General features: G+C 46.4%; 1 protein-coding gene across 1 annotated transcript; it reads right to left on the minus strand.

The window, feature by feature from the left end:
- Positions 1-487: 487 nt before the first annotated feature.
- On the minus strand, positions 488-9,715 carry LOC146334715 (uncharacterized). Its single transcript, XM_084823902.1, has 6 exons — positions 8,711-9,715; positions 7,104-7,400; positions 5,279-5,395; positions 4,838-4,929; positions 3,463-3,585; positions 488-2,249 (listed from the first exon to the last, which is right to left on the minus strand). The coding sequence occupies exons 2-5, from the start codon at positions 7,168-7,170 to the stop codon at positions 3,469-3,471; spliced, it is 393 nt and encodes a 130-aa protein (XP_084680028.1). The 5' UTR covers positions 7,171-7,400; positions 8,711-9,715; the 3' UTR covers positions 488-2,249; positions 3,463-3,468.
- Between the last annotated feature and the right edge of the window lie 5,901 nt (positions 9,716-15,616).

Here is a 15,616-nt window from a genome sequence, read left to right on the forward strand (position 1 = left end):
GTTTGGGGACTTCTGCTCCCGCTAAACATCTGAGGAATCTCTCGCCTCCTAATTAATTTGGATTAATGTTGATTGTGTGTATCAAGTGCATCCCATGTTTGATCGTTATGTTATGTTTGATGTGATTGGATATTACATCTTTTTGTTATAAAATGTAAAATTCAATAAAAATATTTTTAGAAGATAAGAAGAGTAGTGGGGAGGCAAGAAAGAGGGGTATAATTAAAATAATTTAAACTACGTTAAATGTACAGCCTAAGGTATGGCAAATGAGAATCCAAACATACCTAAACCCTTATGGACATTGACACAAGCTTCATAACCTTTTACCACTAGGCAACAACCAAAAATTTTTTTTTTAAAGAGCTTGTTGGCCAAATGTTTTTAAGACAAACAACACACACACACAGCAAAGCCTCATGAAATCTAGGATTATTGAACAAGGACCAGAGTTGATTTGGTCACCAAATAATACTAGGCTTCTGTAGTGATACAGCACCTGTTTTATCACATGACAAGAATTTTCACAGTGACTACCTTGAGTGAGGAGGGAAATCTGGACACCTGTAATGAACCATCTCTGCTCTAAGGAGTTCTTGGAAAGATGCAGCAACAGGTGTAAATCTATATTCAGAGCTGAACCAACAGATCAAAGCTACACATACCATTTAAGAAGCCCCATGTGGTGGGAAAATATAATAACATCAAAACTATATTTTCCAGCAGATCACCTTTTTAAAACAACAATGACGCCTTCTAATAGCAAACTCAGGTGGTGAGTGGCATAGGATTGCAGCCAAAATGGGACCACAGAGAAACAGGAAGGAGGTATTAGCATGCTTGAAGGAACCCCAAGGTTTGCAGAAGGACAAAAAATGTTAGAGAAAAAAAGAACATACGGGGGCAAAACTCCACCAAAGCAGCCCAATGAGAACTGAGACCGAGCATGCTCAGTAGCCATGGGATGTTGAATAACAGTTTGAAAAGAAAAATCAAACATGGAATGGGACTGGTTGGAAGAGGAGCCTAGCTGCAACCCTAAACATTAGCACTCATTTTAGCACGGAAGATGCATTGCAACATTTTTTGCAGGTCCCAGTTATTATATTTTGTCCAGTTCTACGAACAGGACAGGAGGGAGGGGGATATCTCTAACCAAAAATGTTTTGAGCGTCACATTTTTGGCAATGTAAGTCTTAGTCCCAGAAAGGCCCACGAAAGGATGAATGAGGCAGAGATGGGTGTTGCAGGCTTCCTAGGCCTGGATGTCCTCACTTTGTGCCGATCTCTTGGTGCATGAAAAAGTACGCTTTTGTGTTCATTCCTTTACCATGGGCAGAAATCCAGAAAACCCGGTTTTGCTCTGTGAATCGCAAGTGCAGGACGAGAGATTGCCAGTGCCATTGCCTTGCTGCAGCATCCTTTGCTTTCTTTCAGCTAGAATGTCCATAGAGTGCTAGTTTCATCTTCCTGTTTGCTTTGATGAATTACAAAGCCACAATCTGAAGAGTGGCCCTGCTGTCCTCTTATCTGAGAGCAGTCCAGAGGTGACCAAGGAGGGCTTGAGACCTAACAGTCACATAACTGATGCTGTCTGGAGAATGAAGTTCCATCTTAGATGTAACAGCTCTTGACAGCCCTAGAAACAAATGAATGGGAAATAAGTCTGAATATTTATTTATAAGTATCTAGCCCATCTTAATAACTGAAGCCTCCTTTAGCTGATCATTGGCCCCGTGATGTGATCCCAACAGAATGGTTCTCTTCATATGGGTCCTTCCATAATTCACAATGGCCTCTTTTCTTCAGGAGAGGGATGGTGAGCGACCTGCTCTTCTTTCCTAGACAGTCCCCCACATGGGCCCTATATGGATGTAGCAAAAGCCCTCTACCCTCTTTGCTCTCCCTTGAGGCAGGAGGTGAAACTGTGCTGTTCTGCTGTGGAGGCCGGGCCTTCCACCTGGAGAATAGTTTGCTTGGCTCCATGATTTACAAAGCCCCGCATCATTCCAGGGTTCAAGTCAGCTGTACCAAGACTGCAGAGTGAGGGCATCTGGTAAAAAAAACAAGGTTCCTCAGTAAAAGGTTAGGAGAGAGGATTTTGCCCAGAGAGATTCTCTCCCCTTCTGTGCCAAAATGGCTTGGCTTAGGAATGTCCCAAGTGATGCTCAGGGAGTTTGGCGCATCACTTTGCTTGAGGTCCCGGCAGTGGCGGTGTTGACCCTTGCCAAAATTTCTCTTGCTGGTTCCTATTGGGAAACAGAATTATTTTCATTAACAGGTATAGCATGTTGGGCCTGGTACATCAAAGAGGCTTCTTCTCGCCTGCTCCGGAAGCCAGGGCTAGATCTAATGGGCTTCAGTGACAGGAGATTTTGGTCGGAGATTAGGAGAAACTCCATCATGGTAAGAGAAGTTCTAGAGCCAATTACCTAGAAGCGTGTTTGTGGGCTCTCCCTCACTGGAAGTCTTTAAGCAGAGGCTGGACAGCCATCTATCTGTGGGGATTCTCTAGCTCTGAATTTCCTGCATCGAAGGGGGGGGGCTAGATGGCCTTCAAGACCTCTTCCAACCTTTGGATTCCTCATAAAAAGGTTCAGAGAGGACCATCTCATTGTCTAGCTATGCTAGGTCCTGGTTCCCATTGACTTATCGTTCCTTCTAAACTAAAAAAGCCCAAGTGCTTTACACTGTGGGAAAAGACTCCAAGTCTTTGATCATTTGGGGTTGCAATCCCATACATGCATCCAAGCAAATTCAACCATGTGAGACTTACTTCTGAGAACACATCCTAGGGATCTGGCCACAAGTTTGCTTTCTGTACCTAGTTCGGCTCTAGGACAGGGCAGGCAGACTTCAGGCATACAGGGTCTACTTTGGATTTGTTGGGTTTTTGCTAGAACCCCAAGATGCACCAACCAGACCCTGGTTTAAAAAGCAGCAGCTTGGAGGGCACACTTACAATGAAGGAACAGGGTACCTCTGAGCACATGCTTAGCCCAGGAATCTGTTTTTGGTCCCAGAACTAGAAATTCCCATTCTTTCACCCACAAACCCACTCCTAGTTTTTCCCCAAGCATTCTTCATTTCAGTGGCCTACTTTGGGGGTGGAATGTGGAGGACCCCTTCTCATTTCTTGCCATGGGAGTCAGAAACCCTGGCCAATCTACTGCAAATTGCCCAGAGAGCTACCAGTAGATCCCAAACGTTTGTGCACCCCTGCTCGAGAATATCCTTTTTTTGGAATGGGAGTGACCAGAATTCTAAATGTGTCTGCTCCACAGGTTTATACCAGACTTCTTGTTTTGTCCAGTCCATAGATATGATTGAGGATAGTTTGTTTAAAGACTTTTGCCAATAAGAGAACAGGAAGAGATTTGTACAAGACACAGGAAAACCCCAGGTGTGTGATTTGCAGAGAATGTCCAATGTGACCCATGCTCAAATCTTCAACAGCCTTACCAGGGCCTATGTGACATCTTTAGCTGCGTTGTCTGGGATCCTTCGGATCTGGTCATAGACGGTTGTGACAACCTGTTCTTTCTGGGGGCTTTTCTCTGCATTACTTTCCAGGAGACCTAGGGACTAAACGCAAATAAGCAAGCAGGGAAAGGGGGGTTTCGGTAATCGAAGGCATTTTGGAGCCATTTGGTTAGAACCTTTAAGAGGCTTCATCCCCTCCCTCCGCTCCTTAATTCCAACTGAATCTGGACTGCTATAGGGAGACCTCTAGTATTTCAGCTCAGAAGCCCCCTTCATGGGCCAGGGGCTAAACGTGGACTTGTCAGGCCATGTAGTAGTGGTAACAAAAAATGACTATTAATTCTAGAATGTGCAGTTATCCAGTGAAATTGAAGGGCATTAGATTCAGGATTGATTGTTCAGCTTGGAGGGGGGGCGGTGAGTGTGGAGAGACACGTCAGGGGTGTACAAAACTGTTCACGGTGTAGAGAAAGTAGGGGAACTTTATTCCCCCTGTCCCATAATACTAGAACCTGATGGGGTCATCCTATGAAACTGAATGGTGGGAGGTTCTGGACAGATAAAAGGGAGGACTTCTTCACACAGCACGGAGTTAAACTGTGGAATTCGTTACCCCAAGATGTAATGATGGCCACCAACTTAGCTGGCTTTAAGGGGGACTGGACAAGTTCACGGAGGAGAAAGCCGTCAGTGGGCTACTAGTCACGAAAGCTACACATGACGCGGTATGCCTATGTATGTCAGTTGCTGGGGAACATGGGTGGGAAGGTGCTGCTGCACTCATGCTCTACTTGTGGGCTACAGGCAGCTGGTTGGCCACTGTGTGAGCAGAATGCTGGAGTAGATGGTCCTTTGGTCTGATTCAGCAGGGCTCATCTTACGTTCTTATGAAAAATGAAAGTGTTTCTTTTAACACAACACAAGGTTATTATTTTTAATCATTTGCTATAAGAGGTGGTGATGCTCACCATCTCAGGTAGCTTTAAAGGTGGATTAGAGCCCTTTCTGGAAGAAGACAGACCACTCAAGCAGCCATAAGCTGACTATTAATGACGACGTTTAAATGCAGCCTCCATGTTCAGAGGCAGTGGATCAGTTGTGTGGGGACAGAAAGCTGGACAGAACTGGTTTGGTTTCTTGCTTGTGGGCTTCTAAGAAGCATCTGTGTTTGTCACTGTGGGAAATAGGATGCTGGAATCGATGGACGCCCCTTTGATCTGATCTAGCAAGACTCCCTCAGGCTCTTACATGGGAACATTTTTGTGTGTTCCAGCAGAAGAAGCAGTCCTGTGCTGGCCATGCCTTCCACCAGGCAAAGCAGAGGCCTAATAGGAAGGCCTCAGGACAGTCTCACCTTATCGTTACCTTCTGGGGGGCTCCTCCGAAGGATCTCTGCATACTGGGGGTCAGAAGAGCTTTCCTCCACTTGGACGGTTGGGATGGTAGCTGGGAAGAGAGGATAGAGAGACCTTGTGTTACACAGTTCAAAGACGATCCACTTGGGTTGCTCCTGGGCCAGTCCCAGCAGCCTGGCAGGCAGAAATTGAGTAGGTGAAGCTTTTCCTGACTGGGAGGGAGAGAAAGATACGGGGAAAACTTCAGCCTGCAAAATGTTTCTGCATCAAGGTATTGCTAAAGGGACAGGAGCAACGAAGTCGACAACCCCAGCCTCTCACCTCGATGTGTGATTTCACTAGTTTTGGAAGTTCCATATCTTTGGAAAATAAGCCCTTAGCATGATATAATTAAGGTCTTACGGAAGGGCTGAAATACTCCAGACAAGGATTTGGCTCACCTGCCTCGGCTGACTTCTCATTGTTGATCCGCCAGCACCAAAAGGCAGTCCCCAGACTTAGCACTAAGAGGATGAAAGTCAGCACGACGTAGACGGTCTTGGAGAAGGATGCCTCGACTGTCGGGATTGAAAAGGGCGCATAAGGTGAGAGCCAGCTTGCAATGCAGGCCATACACACACACACACACACACACACACACACACATATATATGTGCAAACACATGACGCTACCAGACAAACCTCTGAACTGGAGGTGATCTGGGAGACTGATTTCGAACCCTAGAAACAAGAAGCCACCATGGCCTTCCTGCACAATCTCTCTGTATTTGGGGTGAATGTAACATCCAGAAAGGACCTTAGTTATCACAGTGTGCATGCTGTACTTAGGAATGGAAGATTCTCCATCTGAAATGCTCAGTGCCATTGTATGTCAGCTAGAGATGGAAGGAGCAGATGATTTCAGGTCTGTGTCAATTTTGTATGTCTTCACTCAAAAGTCAGTTCCATCCCATTTCCACATTATTATTATTTTTGAAAAAACTCCGCATGAAAATGCATATTTAAATATTTTGAACATATTTTCTGACAAAGCTCACATTTTCAATGCATCAATCTCCAAAGGCGCACTTCAGAATGTATTTTATGCTAAAAAAAAATTTGGGTGTATTTTGGGTGTGTTTGTTGGTGTGTGTTTTTGAGCCAAGAACGACATCGTGAAAATCAGAGCAGTGCAAAACCCAAAGAATAATTGTATTTCAATCCACACATTAGTCCCGGATCAGATCAGTTTGCATCGGAGGAATAAATTGATTCCTCGTGCCTCCCTAATGCCAGCTATGAAATATTCAGTACCGTTGCATTGCAGTTATCAAATACTGTAGATTACGCAATAAAACTAGCTATCAAATAAAATATTCAGGGAAGAATCAGTGTCAACATTTGCAGAGGGAAGCCCATGCATTCCCAAACCCGAGCCCAGGAGAGACCTCTTCGGAGAAGGAGGGGAGGGAGGAGGGGTTTGATCTTAGCAAACTCCCTCCTACGGCAGGCCAGGGGCAACTGGAGAGGCAGGGCAGCGATACCTTATCCTCAACCCCATCCTAAGCCCAACCATAGTTCCTGACTCTAGTCTCTTGTCCCATGGCTCCCCAGAGCACTGGTAGCAACAGACTAGGTGGGAGACTCAGAGTTATGGTTGAACCACCCGCCTGGTTGCCAGAAGACCCTTTTGGCCAGGGCTTACTTAGGAGGAAGACTCTACTCTGGGGCAAGAGTCTACTCATGAGGAGGAAGACCCAGCTGTGGCCAATGAAGAAGCAGACCTAGCTGCAATGGGTGAATCAGGGACAGCAAGTATATAAGCTCTCAGTCTTCCTCAGATCTTTGCTGGGGTGGCCACTTTTACAGAGCTACTGGCACTAGTGATGGGCTTGGGATGAGTGTATGCCTTAGTTCTAATGGTGCTGGCTGCCCTTCTCCCTGAGGATGGGGTGAGTTAGACTCCCTCACACACAAGAAACTTTTGGTCACGTTGCTGGCTTGGTGCTCAGCCTGCAGAAGGTGTAAGAGCCTTGGCTGTGTTTCAAGGCTGACTGAATAAGCTACCTGAGAGCTCAGTACCTCCTTAGAAATGTCATTTGATTTGTATGTAAGCTTTGGGACCAAGAGCCCTTTCCTTTATCTACTTTTCAAAGTGCAAAAAAAAAAATGAAGCAATTCTCCTGGTGTAACTTAGTGATGTGTGCCAAGCCTGCCCCAACAGCAGCCCCCAAACAACACTTCCCCTGGCAACTGAACGAAGAGCAAAATCCCCGTCTCCCCCACCTCCACTCTGGCAGATCCTTTGCAAATCGAAGGACACGATCTTATGCTCGATGGGGTTGCTGGCCATGCAGGAGTAGGTGGTGTTCAGAGAGGTGGGAAGCAGCGAGAGCCAGAGGGTCCTTCCATCGAGGGAGACCTGGTATTTGTCTGAGCTCCTGAGCTCCTGGATGGGGTTCCCCTTCCCCCATGTGATGTTGACTGGCCCCTTTCCAGGTGACAGGCACTGCAGGGTCACGTTGCACCACCTGGGTGTGCTGGACACCAGCTGGCTCTGGATCCGGGGAGTCAAAACAGGTTCTAGATAGATAGATAGATAGATAGATAGATAGATAGATAGATAGATAGATAGATAGATAGATAGATAGATGGAAAAGAGAAACAATGTGTGGCAAATGCCAGTCAACATGAAAAATGGATACTAAGGGGGCTACTCTCCCAGAATGCATCCTGCTTCCTGACCCAGAAGCTAGGACAGTTGGATCTGCCCATCAGAGCTCAGCTATGATGTCTCTCCCCCTTCCCCCCCCACCTCTCATTGGGTGGTTTCCTGGCATTTGCATTGTTTTTTCACTCATTCTAAAAGGTTGGAATTCCCCCTCTAAGGCAGAATTCCTCCTTTAATATGAAGCATTTGCTTTGATTAAAGTGAATCTTGAGTTGCAAATGCTCATGAAGATGCAGACATGGTAAGCAGTCTTCTGGGCTGTCTGCTTTTGACTGGCAGCATCCCCAAGGTGTCTGGGAGGGGCCTTTCCCCAGCCCTGGTGCCTGAGCTCTTCTTGGCTGGCCGTTGAGCCTGGGACCTTCATACACGCAACGCAAGGCATACACATGGAGCAGCAGCCCCTCTAAAACAACGAGTGCAGATTGTCTTCGGGACAGAGGGAAATGCAGAAAGCATGTTCAGTCTGCATTTCCTTGAATCTGATGGTTAAATGGCATGACCCCAAGCAACAGCCAGACCTCTGGCAGAGCAGAATAGGGGAAAAAACAGCTGGATCAGGAAAAGGCCAGGGCATGCTAAGACCAGCCACAGCAACAAAACTTAGCTGGCAGTCAGGAGCCCCTCCCTGAACGGCGACCTCCAGAAACAGCATCCCCATATCAAGATTCTCTTGAGGAACTGGGCACCGGGGGCCTCACACTTTCCAGTGCCCGATCGCTATGGCCGGCAACGCAGAAAATGGGAGCTGACACAGTGCGGGGCTCCTGGCTCCAGAGCTGCCCCTTTAAGACTCTTCAGGACGGGGTGGAGCCTGAGGAGGGTGGACTGGCCCAAGAAGGCAAAAGGCCTTGGCCGCGCTCCAGTCTTCGTTGGCACAAGTTGTCTGCCCAGCTATCTGGACCGCCAGCCTGATCAAGTCCCCTCAGGCATTGCCACACCCCGTCATCTCCTGCTTGCGGCCAAGGTGTTAAATTCACCTTTGCCTAGACTACAGCCAGAGCAAAGGGAAACTCTAAATGCAGCAAAGCTCCAGAATTCTATTTTTAACATGCAAGTGTGAGGGAGAGTTTTAGCAAACTTCAACCCGGAACGGCTCCTGCTGGGATTTCAGATTGCCTGCCCTTTCCCTTGGCACCATCCATACTTCTGAAGAGTCACCTACCATAGACAGCAAGGTGGAAGATCTGGTCCTCAACAATGGCTGGAAGCAACTTCACCCGTGCCCCAAACACACCGCTGTCATTCAGCTCCAAGGCCTTTATCCTCAGGGTCTCATTGTATATGTCTATCCTCTGCTTGAACCTGTCACTGGGATCAGGACGCTCCGATTTTCCATCGCGAAATAAAGCCACCAAGAGCGCCGGTCCCACCCCAGCCCGGTAGCTCCACTCAATCTCCTTGACTTTGGCCTGGGGCCCGACATTCACAGAGAGAACCGCAGAGCCTCCCAGGACCCCGTTCACCTGGCGGGGAGGACTCTGAACCTGTCCAGCAATGATATCTGAGGAGGAGACCAAAGGAAGCAAGATGGCGTGAAGGGAACAAAGCAGTTAACAACAAATAAATAGAACATTTGTTTCTAACATGTATGGATTCCTAGGGCAATCAACTGATTAAATGATTATAAATTGATTATCTGCCCTTTAACTGACGGATCTAGGCATAGGCAACCTAGTGCCCGCCAGATGAACTACGACTCTATAATCCTTTACCACTGGCCATGTTGGCTGGGGCTGATGAGAGTTGTAGTCCAAAGCATGTGGAGGGCACCAGGTTGTCAACTCCTGGATTAATCAAAGAGATGTGCATACTGCAATAGGTGCCTTTCTTGAGGTATTGAAAGAAGTGTGAGCTTCAAGTTGGACAAACTAAAGGCATCCCTCACAAGTCAAAACAGCCTCAAAACCCCAAAGAAGAATCCACTTAACTCTTGGCTCTCCTGGTTAAAAGGAGACCTTTGATGCTGAAACAAGCACATCGACTGTCTTGTGGCTTCTGATTTGGTTGTAGTTATGACATTCTGTCAAGATGGCTACATATTTCAGAAGACTTGACTGGTAGTACTAATTGATTTCAGCGATGATTCTTAGGGCATCTCTACACCAGCCTAAAATCTTGCATTTGAAATGGGGCTTTCTGCTTCTGTTTTAAATGCAGGATCACAACTGAGTCCCTTTACACACGCTCCCTTTCCCCCCCTCCCCTTCCCCTTCCCCCTCCTTCTCCTCATATCTGAGTCATCCATGATCTTTTGTTGATCTCGCTCCTCCTCTTTAACTCTTTTCGTGGAGGAAAGGAAACTGAAGCAGATCACAACAACGGGGTAATTTGATAGTTCATTATCTGCAATCTATTTAAAAATGGAACAAAGGGCATTTAGTGCAGGAGGGTAACGGCAGGGTCACATGTTAAGGAGCCCACAAACTTCCGTGAAGGAGCCATCTCCATCTCAGGACAAAAGCTCCGTGTGAAGGAGCCCTTACACGTTAAATAAAGTCTTACATGTTAGCGTTGGTTTTATTATCTGGTGCTGGTTTGGATTTGTAGTATTGAACTTGATTGTGTTGCATTTTTACCTTGATTTCGATTAATTTATAGTGCATCGCCAAGAGAACTTCTTTGTGAGGAAACTTATAAATATGAATAAGTAAATAACGGGACAAGTCTCCCATTCCTGCCATCTGTTTCTTTGGCATGTCCATTAGCCCACTGTGTATTGATTAGTCTATTGTTAACTGGACAACTTCAGAACAAATGCATGTGAAAGGCATGCATTTGTGACTTATGCAGGAGTATGACATCACAGGAGGAAAGCTACAAACAGAGTAGGGTCCTAATAAAAACTCAGACCTGGGCATTGGCCTATTTCTCCACCCGTCTTCATAATGCATCTCTCAAGGGTACTATTGGAAAATCATTTTAGCAACTCATTAGCATTTTGCCCTGGTTTTATGGCATTTGATATCTCTCTCTGAAGCTGAGAGCGATTGAAATTTTATTAAGGAGAATCATAGAATCATATAGAATCATGGAATAGTAGGGTTGGAAGGGGCCTACAAGGCCATCGAGTCCAACCCCCTGCTCAATGCAGGAATCCGAGTCAGAGCACCCATGACAGATGGCTGTCCAGCCTCATCTTGAACGCCTCCGGTGTGGGAGAGCCCACCGCCTCCCTAGGGAATGGGTTCCATTGTCGTATTGCTCTTACAGTCAGGAAGTTTTTCCTGATGTTCAGCCGGAATGTGGCTTCCTGTCACCTGAGCCCATTATTCTGTGTCCTGCACGCTGGAATGATGGAGAAGAGATCCTGGCCTTCTTCTCTGTGACAACCTTTCAAGGACTTGAAGAGTGCCATCATATCTCCCCTCAGTCTTCTCTTCTCAAGGCTAAACATGCCCAGTTCTTGCAGTCTCTCTTCATAGGGCTTTGTTTCCAGTCCCCTGATGATCTTGGTTGCCCTCCTCTGGACCCTCTCCAGTTTGTCTGCATCCTTCTTAAAGTGTGGTGCCCAGAACAGGACACAGTACTCCAGATGAGGCCTAACCAGTGCTGAGTAGAGGGGAACTAGTACTTCCCGGGATTTGGAAGCTATGCTTCTCTTAATGCAGCCCAAAAGAGCATTGGCCTTTTTTTGCAGCCACATCACATCTCAACAAGTAGTGAGTCTATTTCAAAAGCAGAACTTGAAACTTCCGTCTCCAGGGTCATGTGTGATGGGCTCCCAAACACCACATTTTGCACTAGTCATAACAATCTAGCTTGCTGAATGCTCAGAAGCAGCAAAACGGATTCCCCCCCCCACACACACACACACACACATTCAACAGGAGAAATGGATATTGAGCATAGTACTAAATGAAGCACAAATTAGGTTGGATGAGTAGATACGAGTGTTTCGAATATCTGTGTTTTATTTTTATAACAACAAATATGGGTTGTGGATGGTGGTTCTCTCATTATTGAAGATCACCCTTCTTAACCAATTGGGAGACCATTGCTTAAAAAGTCTCACAGGCAACTTATTACAGGGTTACGCGACACCATCCTATGAATGTTTATTCAGAAGTAAGTCCCACTGAGTTCAATACGTCTTCCTCCCAAGTAAGGATGCAGAGGAATGCAGATTATGGATACTTGAATTCTGATATGACATTACGTGATCTGCACCTCTTGGACTAATGCCCAGATTAGAACTGAGCTAACCACTGAATTTCTCACTTCTCTGAATGTTATGGATGGGCCAGTCTATTTTTGGTCTATTTCAGTTTTGCCTGTGTTCAAGGCTGTTCTGTTTTTGTTTTACTGTGTTTTTTTAAAGTGCATTTAAGTTGTATGCATTTTCCATAAAATGCACACTATGTACACATTACCCCCTAAGATGCACATTTTTCAATGCATTTTTAAAGATGATAACTGCATCATAAAATTTGTGGCAGTGCACAATCCAAAAAATAAATGCATTACAATCCATGCATTAGTCTGGGAAGTACAAATTTGCTTTCGCAAATTTTGCTTAAAAATGCAGAATGAATGAACTTTTCCAGAGTCCCTAAGTGCCATTTTCTTGGTAGAAAGGCAGGGTATAAATCAAATAAATAAATGTATCGAAAATGCACAATTTTGAGAGTAAATACATTTAGAAATGCATATTGAAAGAAAATAGGTTTAAAAGTGGATAGTTTGAGAGAAAATGTGGTTCAAACTACATATTTAGAAATGTGCATTTAAATGTGCATATTTGTACAGGGTTTTTTAAAAAAAATTGCAGGACAATGAGGAAACTGGATGATGACATACACTGAGGTGACAATGACATACATTGAAAAGTGACATACACTGGCAATAGATGGTGTCATCGATCCCTGTTGCAGACTTACAGTGCAATCCAATGCATGACCACTCCGAAGTAAGTCTCACTGAGTTTATTTATTTGACATGTTTATGAATCACTTACAGTAACAGAAATTTCTAAGTGACTACAAAACAATGCAGTCATCATTAAAAACTATATTTTATTACTTATACAGAAGACAACATTACCTTCCTGGGTATGCTTGCTGGAAAAAGTATGTTTTCAGTAGGTGCCAAAAACCCAGGAGAGCTGGCGCCTGCCTAACGTGTAGAAGTAAGGAGCTTCAGAGAGTGGGCACTGTGTCACCGAAGGCCCTATTCCAAGCCATCATGGACCAGTCTTCCAAAACCTTGGACACCACCAGGAGGGTATCTTCTGATGAGCACAGCAACTGAGCAGGCAGGTAGGGGATTGGGTGATTTCATATTTAACCAGGAAGGTCTGCGTGGGTTCCATGCCAGCACCAAGTTTTTGAGGTCCCTTGTGCAGGACACTGTCAATGGCCCCCTCCCTCAAAGACTTTCTCACCCCCGTGGTCACCAGCTGCTCTCCTCCTCCTCTTTCTCCTCCTCTTGCTTCTCCTCCTCTTTCTCCTCCTCTCCTCCTCCTCTTTCTCCTCGCTGGCTTGTCAGGCAGCGAGCCAGGGAGGAACTAGGCCGGGGCATCTGCTGCTCCTCCTTCTCATCATCATCTGCGTCAGAACAAGAGGCAGGTGAACAGGCAGGTCACAGTGGTGAAGAGGAGGAGCCACTCCAGGGGGCTCTTGCCAGCGGGCCCCTGCTGCGCCCTGGGCCCACAGCAGCTGCCCTGCCATGCCGACCCTTTATGCCAGCTCAGGATAGGGCTCCTTGTGGAGGAGGCAGAACTGGAGAGCCTGCAATAGGACGGCTTGTTTTCAACGTATAAGAGCGACACAGGTCCCACTGGCCTTGCACAGTCCCTGGCCGTCAAAGGGCGCCACTGCCCCAGGCTAAGCGAAAACTACGGAAAGAGAGCCGCTCTTCTTTAGCAGTCGGTGTGGCATTCTCTAGACTCCGGCTGTAAGCTCCCAAGGCACTCCGCTGCTCTCCTGCCCCCATCAGCTGCTCCCAAATGTCACGGCCTCAACTCCCCCAGTGCCACTTCTTTTCTTAAGCTGTCCTGAAACTGTCCCACGTGCTGTGAAACATCTGCCGTTCTCCTCCTCCCCCCTCCCACCATGATGGTCCCCAGCTTGTCACATCTTCTGGGTACAAAGAAGCACCATGCATGGCTGCCTCCCCTGCCGGCTGCACAGCCAGAAGCTCCCCCTCCCCCCATTCTCTGGTGACTCTGCTTGCGGGTGGGGGAGCGAAACAGATGTGGCCGCGTATTAAGAGAAGATTAAATCCCCACATCAGTCCCTGACCAGCTCCCGGCTGCCAAAACTATTACAAGCTGGGCCATGTTCTCAGCTTGTCTCTGTGCAAGAAGGGCTTCTGTGTGTGTGAGGCAAGCGGTGGGGGGGGGGGGGTCACTTGCATTGATCCTGCTGTCTGGAGAGTTTGTTTGATTGCAGTTCCTTTTGAAATTTCCAACCTCTTTGTTTTCATCCTGTCCGTATCAGAGATCAGAGACAAAGAAAACACAACCTAATCTGTTTTGTTCACCCTGATACTTAGAAGATTCCCATGATAAGCAGAGGATGCAGCCTTACACGGCGAGGCAGGCAGCGGGCCCGCCTTGCCCAGTATGGTTGATGACTAGGATTGGGAACATCTCTCCAGGGTCTTGAGTAGGGGTATTTTCCATCACCTGAGTGAGATCCTTTTTGCAGGGCCCCTCTACTAGGTCACCAGTTTTCCAACTATGTTCTGGGCAACTCCAGAGTTCTTTAGAAGGTTTTTGTGGGTTTCACAGTGCAGCTCAGTAATGACACACAACATTTTGCTACTGACCTTCTCTTGCAACCTACACCCTGAAACAAGGAGAGTTGGGTATGTTTCTAAGACATGCCCTTAATTCTTAAAGCTGCAGTCAATTGTCCTGGGTCAACTGAGCATCCTAAGAATATGGCCCATGATCCTCTACAACCCACAGAGATCCCATAATGAGCAAGTTCATGCAGTCCCCGAATGTAGATCCTTTCAAAGCCTACTGCATTATGCCTGCAATATTTGCATTTTTAATTTTATTTATTCATTATCTCTGCCCCTTCACAAACAAGCTTCTCCCCCAATTTATTCTCACAACCATCTTCTGAGGTAGGTTAAACTGAGAGAGAGTGACTGGTCCAAGGTCACTCAGGGAGCCTACAAGGAAAGATGGAAGGAACTGGGTATCAGAAGAGAAGACTGAGCGGGGATAGGAGAGCCGTTTTCAAGTACCTAAAGGGTTGTTGTCACACAGAAGAGGGCCTCTCTTGTCCGTCATCCATGGCAGTAGGATGCAAAATAATGGGCTTAAGTTATGGGAAGGCAGATTTTGGTTGAACATTAGGAAAACCTTCCTATTACATAGCAAAAAAAAATTAAAACCAAGTTAAATTATTTTGTTTAGGAACACACCCAAGCGTGCCTTTTGTGCGAACACATACCGTCTCTCTCCCTCTTGCCCCAAACCATTCTGATAGCATGGAGTAGACCCACTCTCCAAAGCAGCCCTTTGGATCCTTTTTCCTGCCCCTCTAGCTATTGTCTGGCTTCACTTTAAGGAAGCGATGGATTGGGGGCAGGGGAAAGGCAGGTTACTGGGATGAAGAAAAATTGTTTCCTCCGTTCATTACAGCTTTATCCCATTTTATACTGAACATGGTTAGAACATTGTAATCTCTGCAAATCCCCTGTCCTCCAGCTGAAAGACATGACCAGGGTGGGAGCAAAGAGGGAGAAACCAGTGGATTATTTAAAACAATAACAAAACACCGGAGACGAAGATGGCGGTCAGTGCAAAGGAGAGAGAGAAGGAGATATATGCCGGAAGGAGAGGAGGCCACAATCTCGTCAAGCGCCCCCCGCGGTGCTAAACTGACTGATTTCAGGATAAATTGTTTGAGTAGCACTGTTAAAACATTTGCAGCCTCAAACCTGATTAATCTCATGGTGTTTTATAATACACATTAGGAAAAACGGGATCCTAATAGAAACAAGAAAAATCAGCAGCCCAGTGCTGTGCAGGCTTACTCAAAAGTAAGCCCCATGGGGTCAAATGAGGCTTACTGCCTTCTAAACGTGTATAGGATAGGAAAAGCACCAGTCT

The sequence above is a fragment of the Heloderma suspectum genome, chromosome 17 (assembly GCF_057233095.1).
Source record: "Heloderma suspectum isolate Gila_16-S chromosome 17, 16-S_ref, whole genome shotgun sequence".
Classification (NCBI taxonomy): domain Eukaryota; kingdom Metazoa; phylum Chordata; class Lepidosauria; order Squamata; family Helodermatidae; genus Heloderma; species Heloderma suspectum.

Excerpts from the sequence above, each read along its gene's own strand:
- LOC146334715 (XM_084823902.1), bottom strand. The coding sequence starts at position 7,170 with ATGGCCAGCAACCCCATCGAGCATAAGATCGTGTCCTTCGATTTGCAA. Across the intron at positions 5,396-7,103 it reads AAGGATCTGCCAGAGTGGAG|TCGAGGCATCCTTCTCCAAG; the intron begins GTGGGGGAGACG and ends CAATCCCGACAG. Across the intron at positions 3,586-4,837 it reads CCCCAGAAGGTAACGATAAG|TCCCTAGGTCTCCTGGAAAG; the intron begins GTGAGACTGTCC and ends ATTTGCGTTTAG.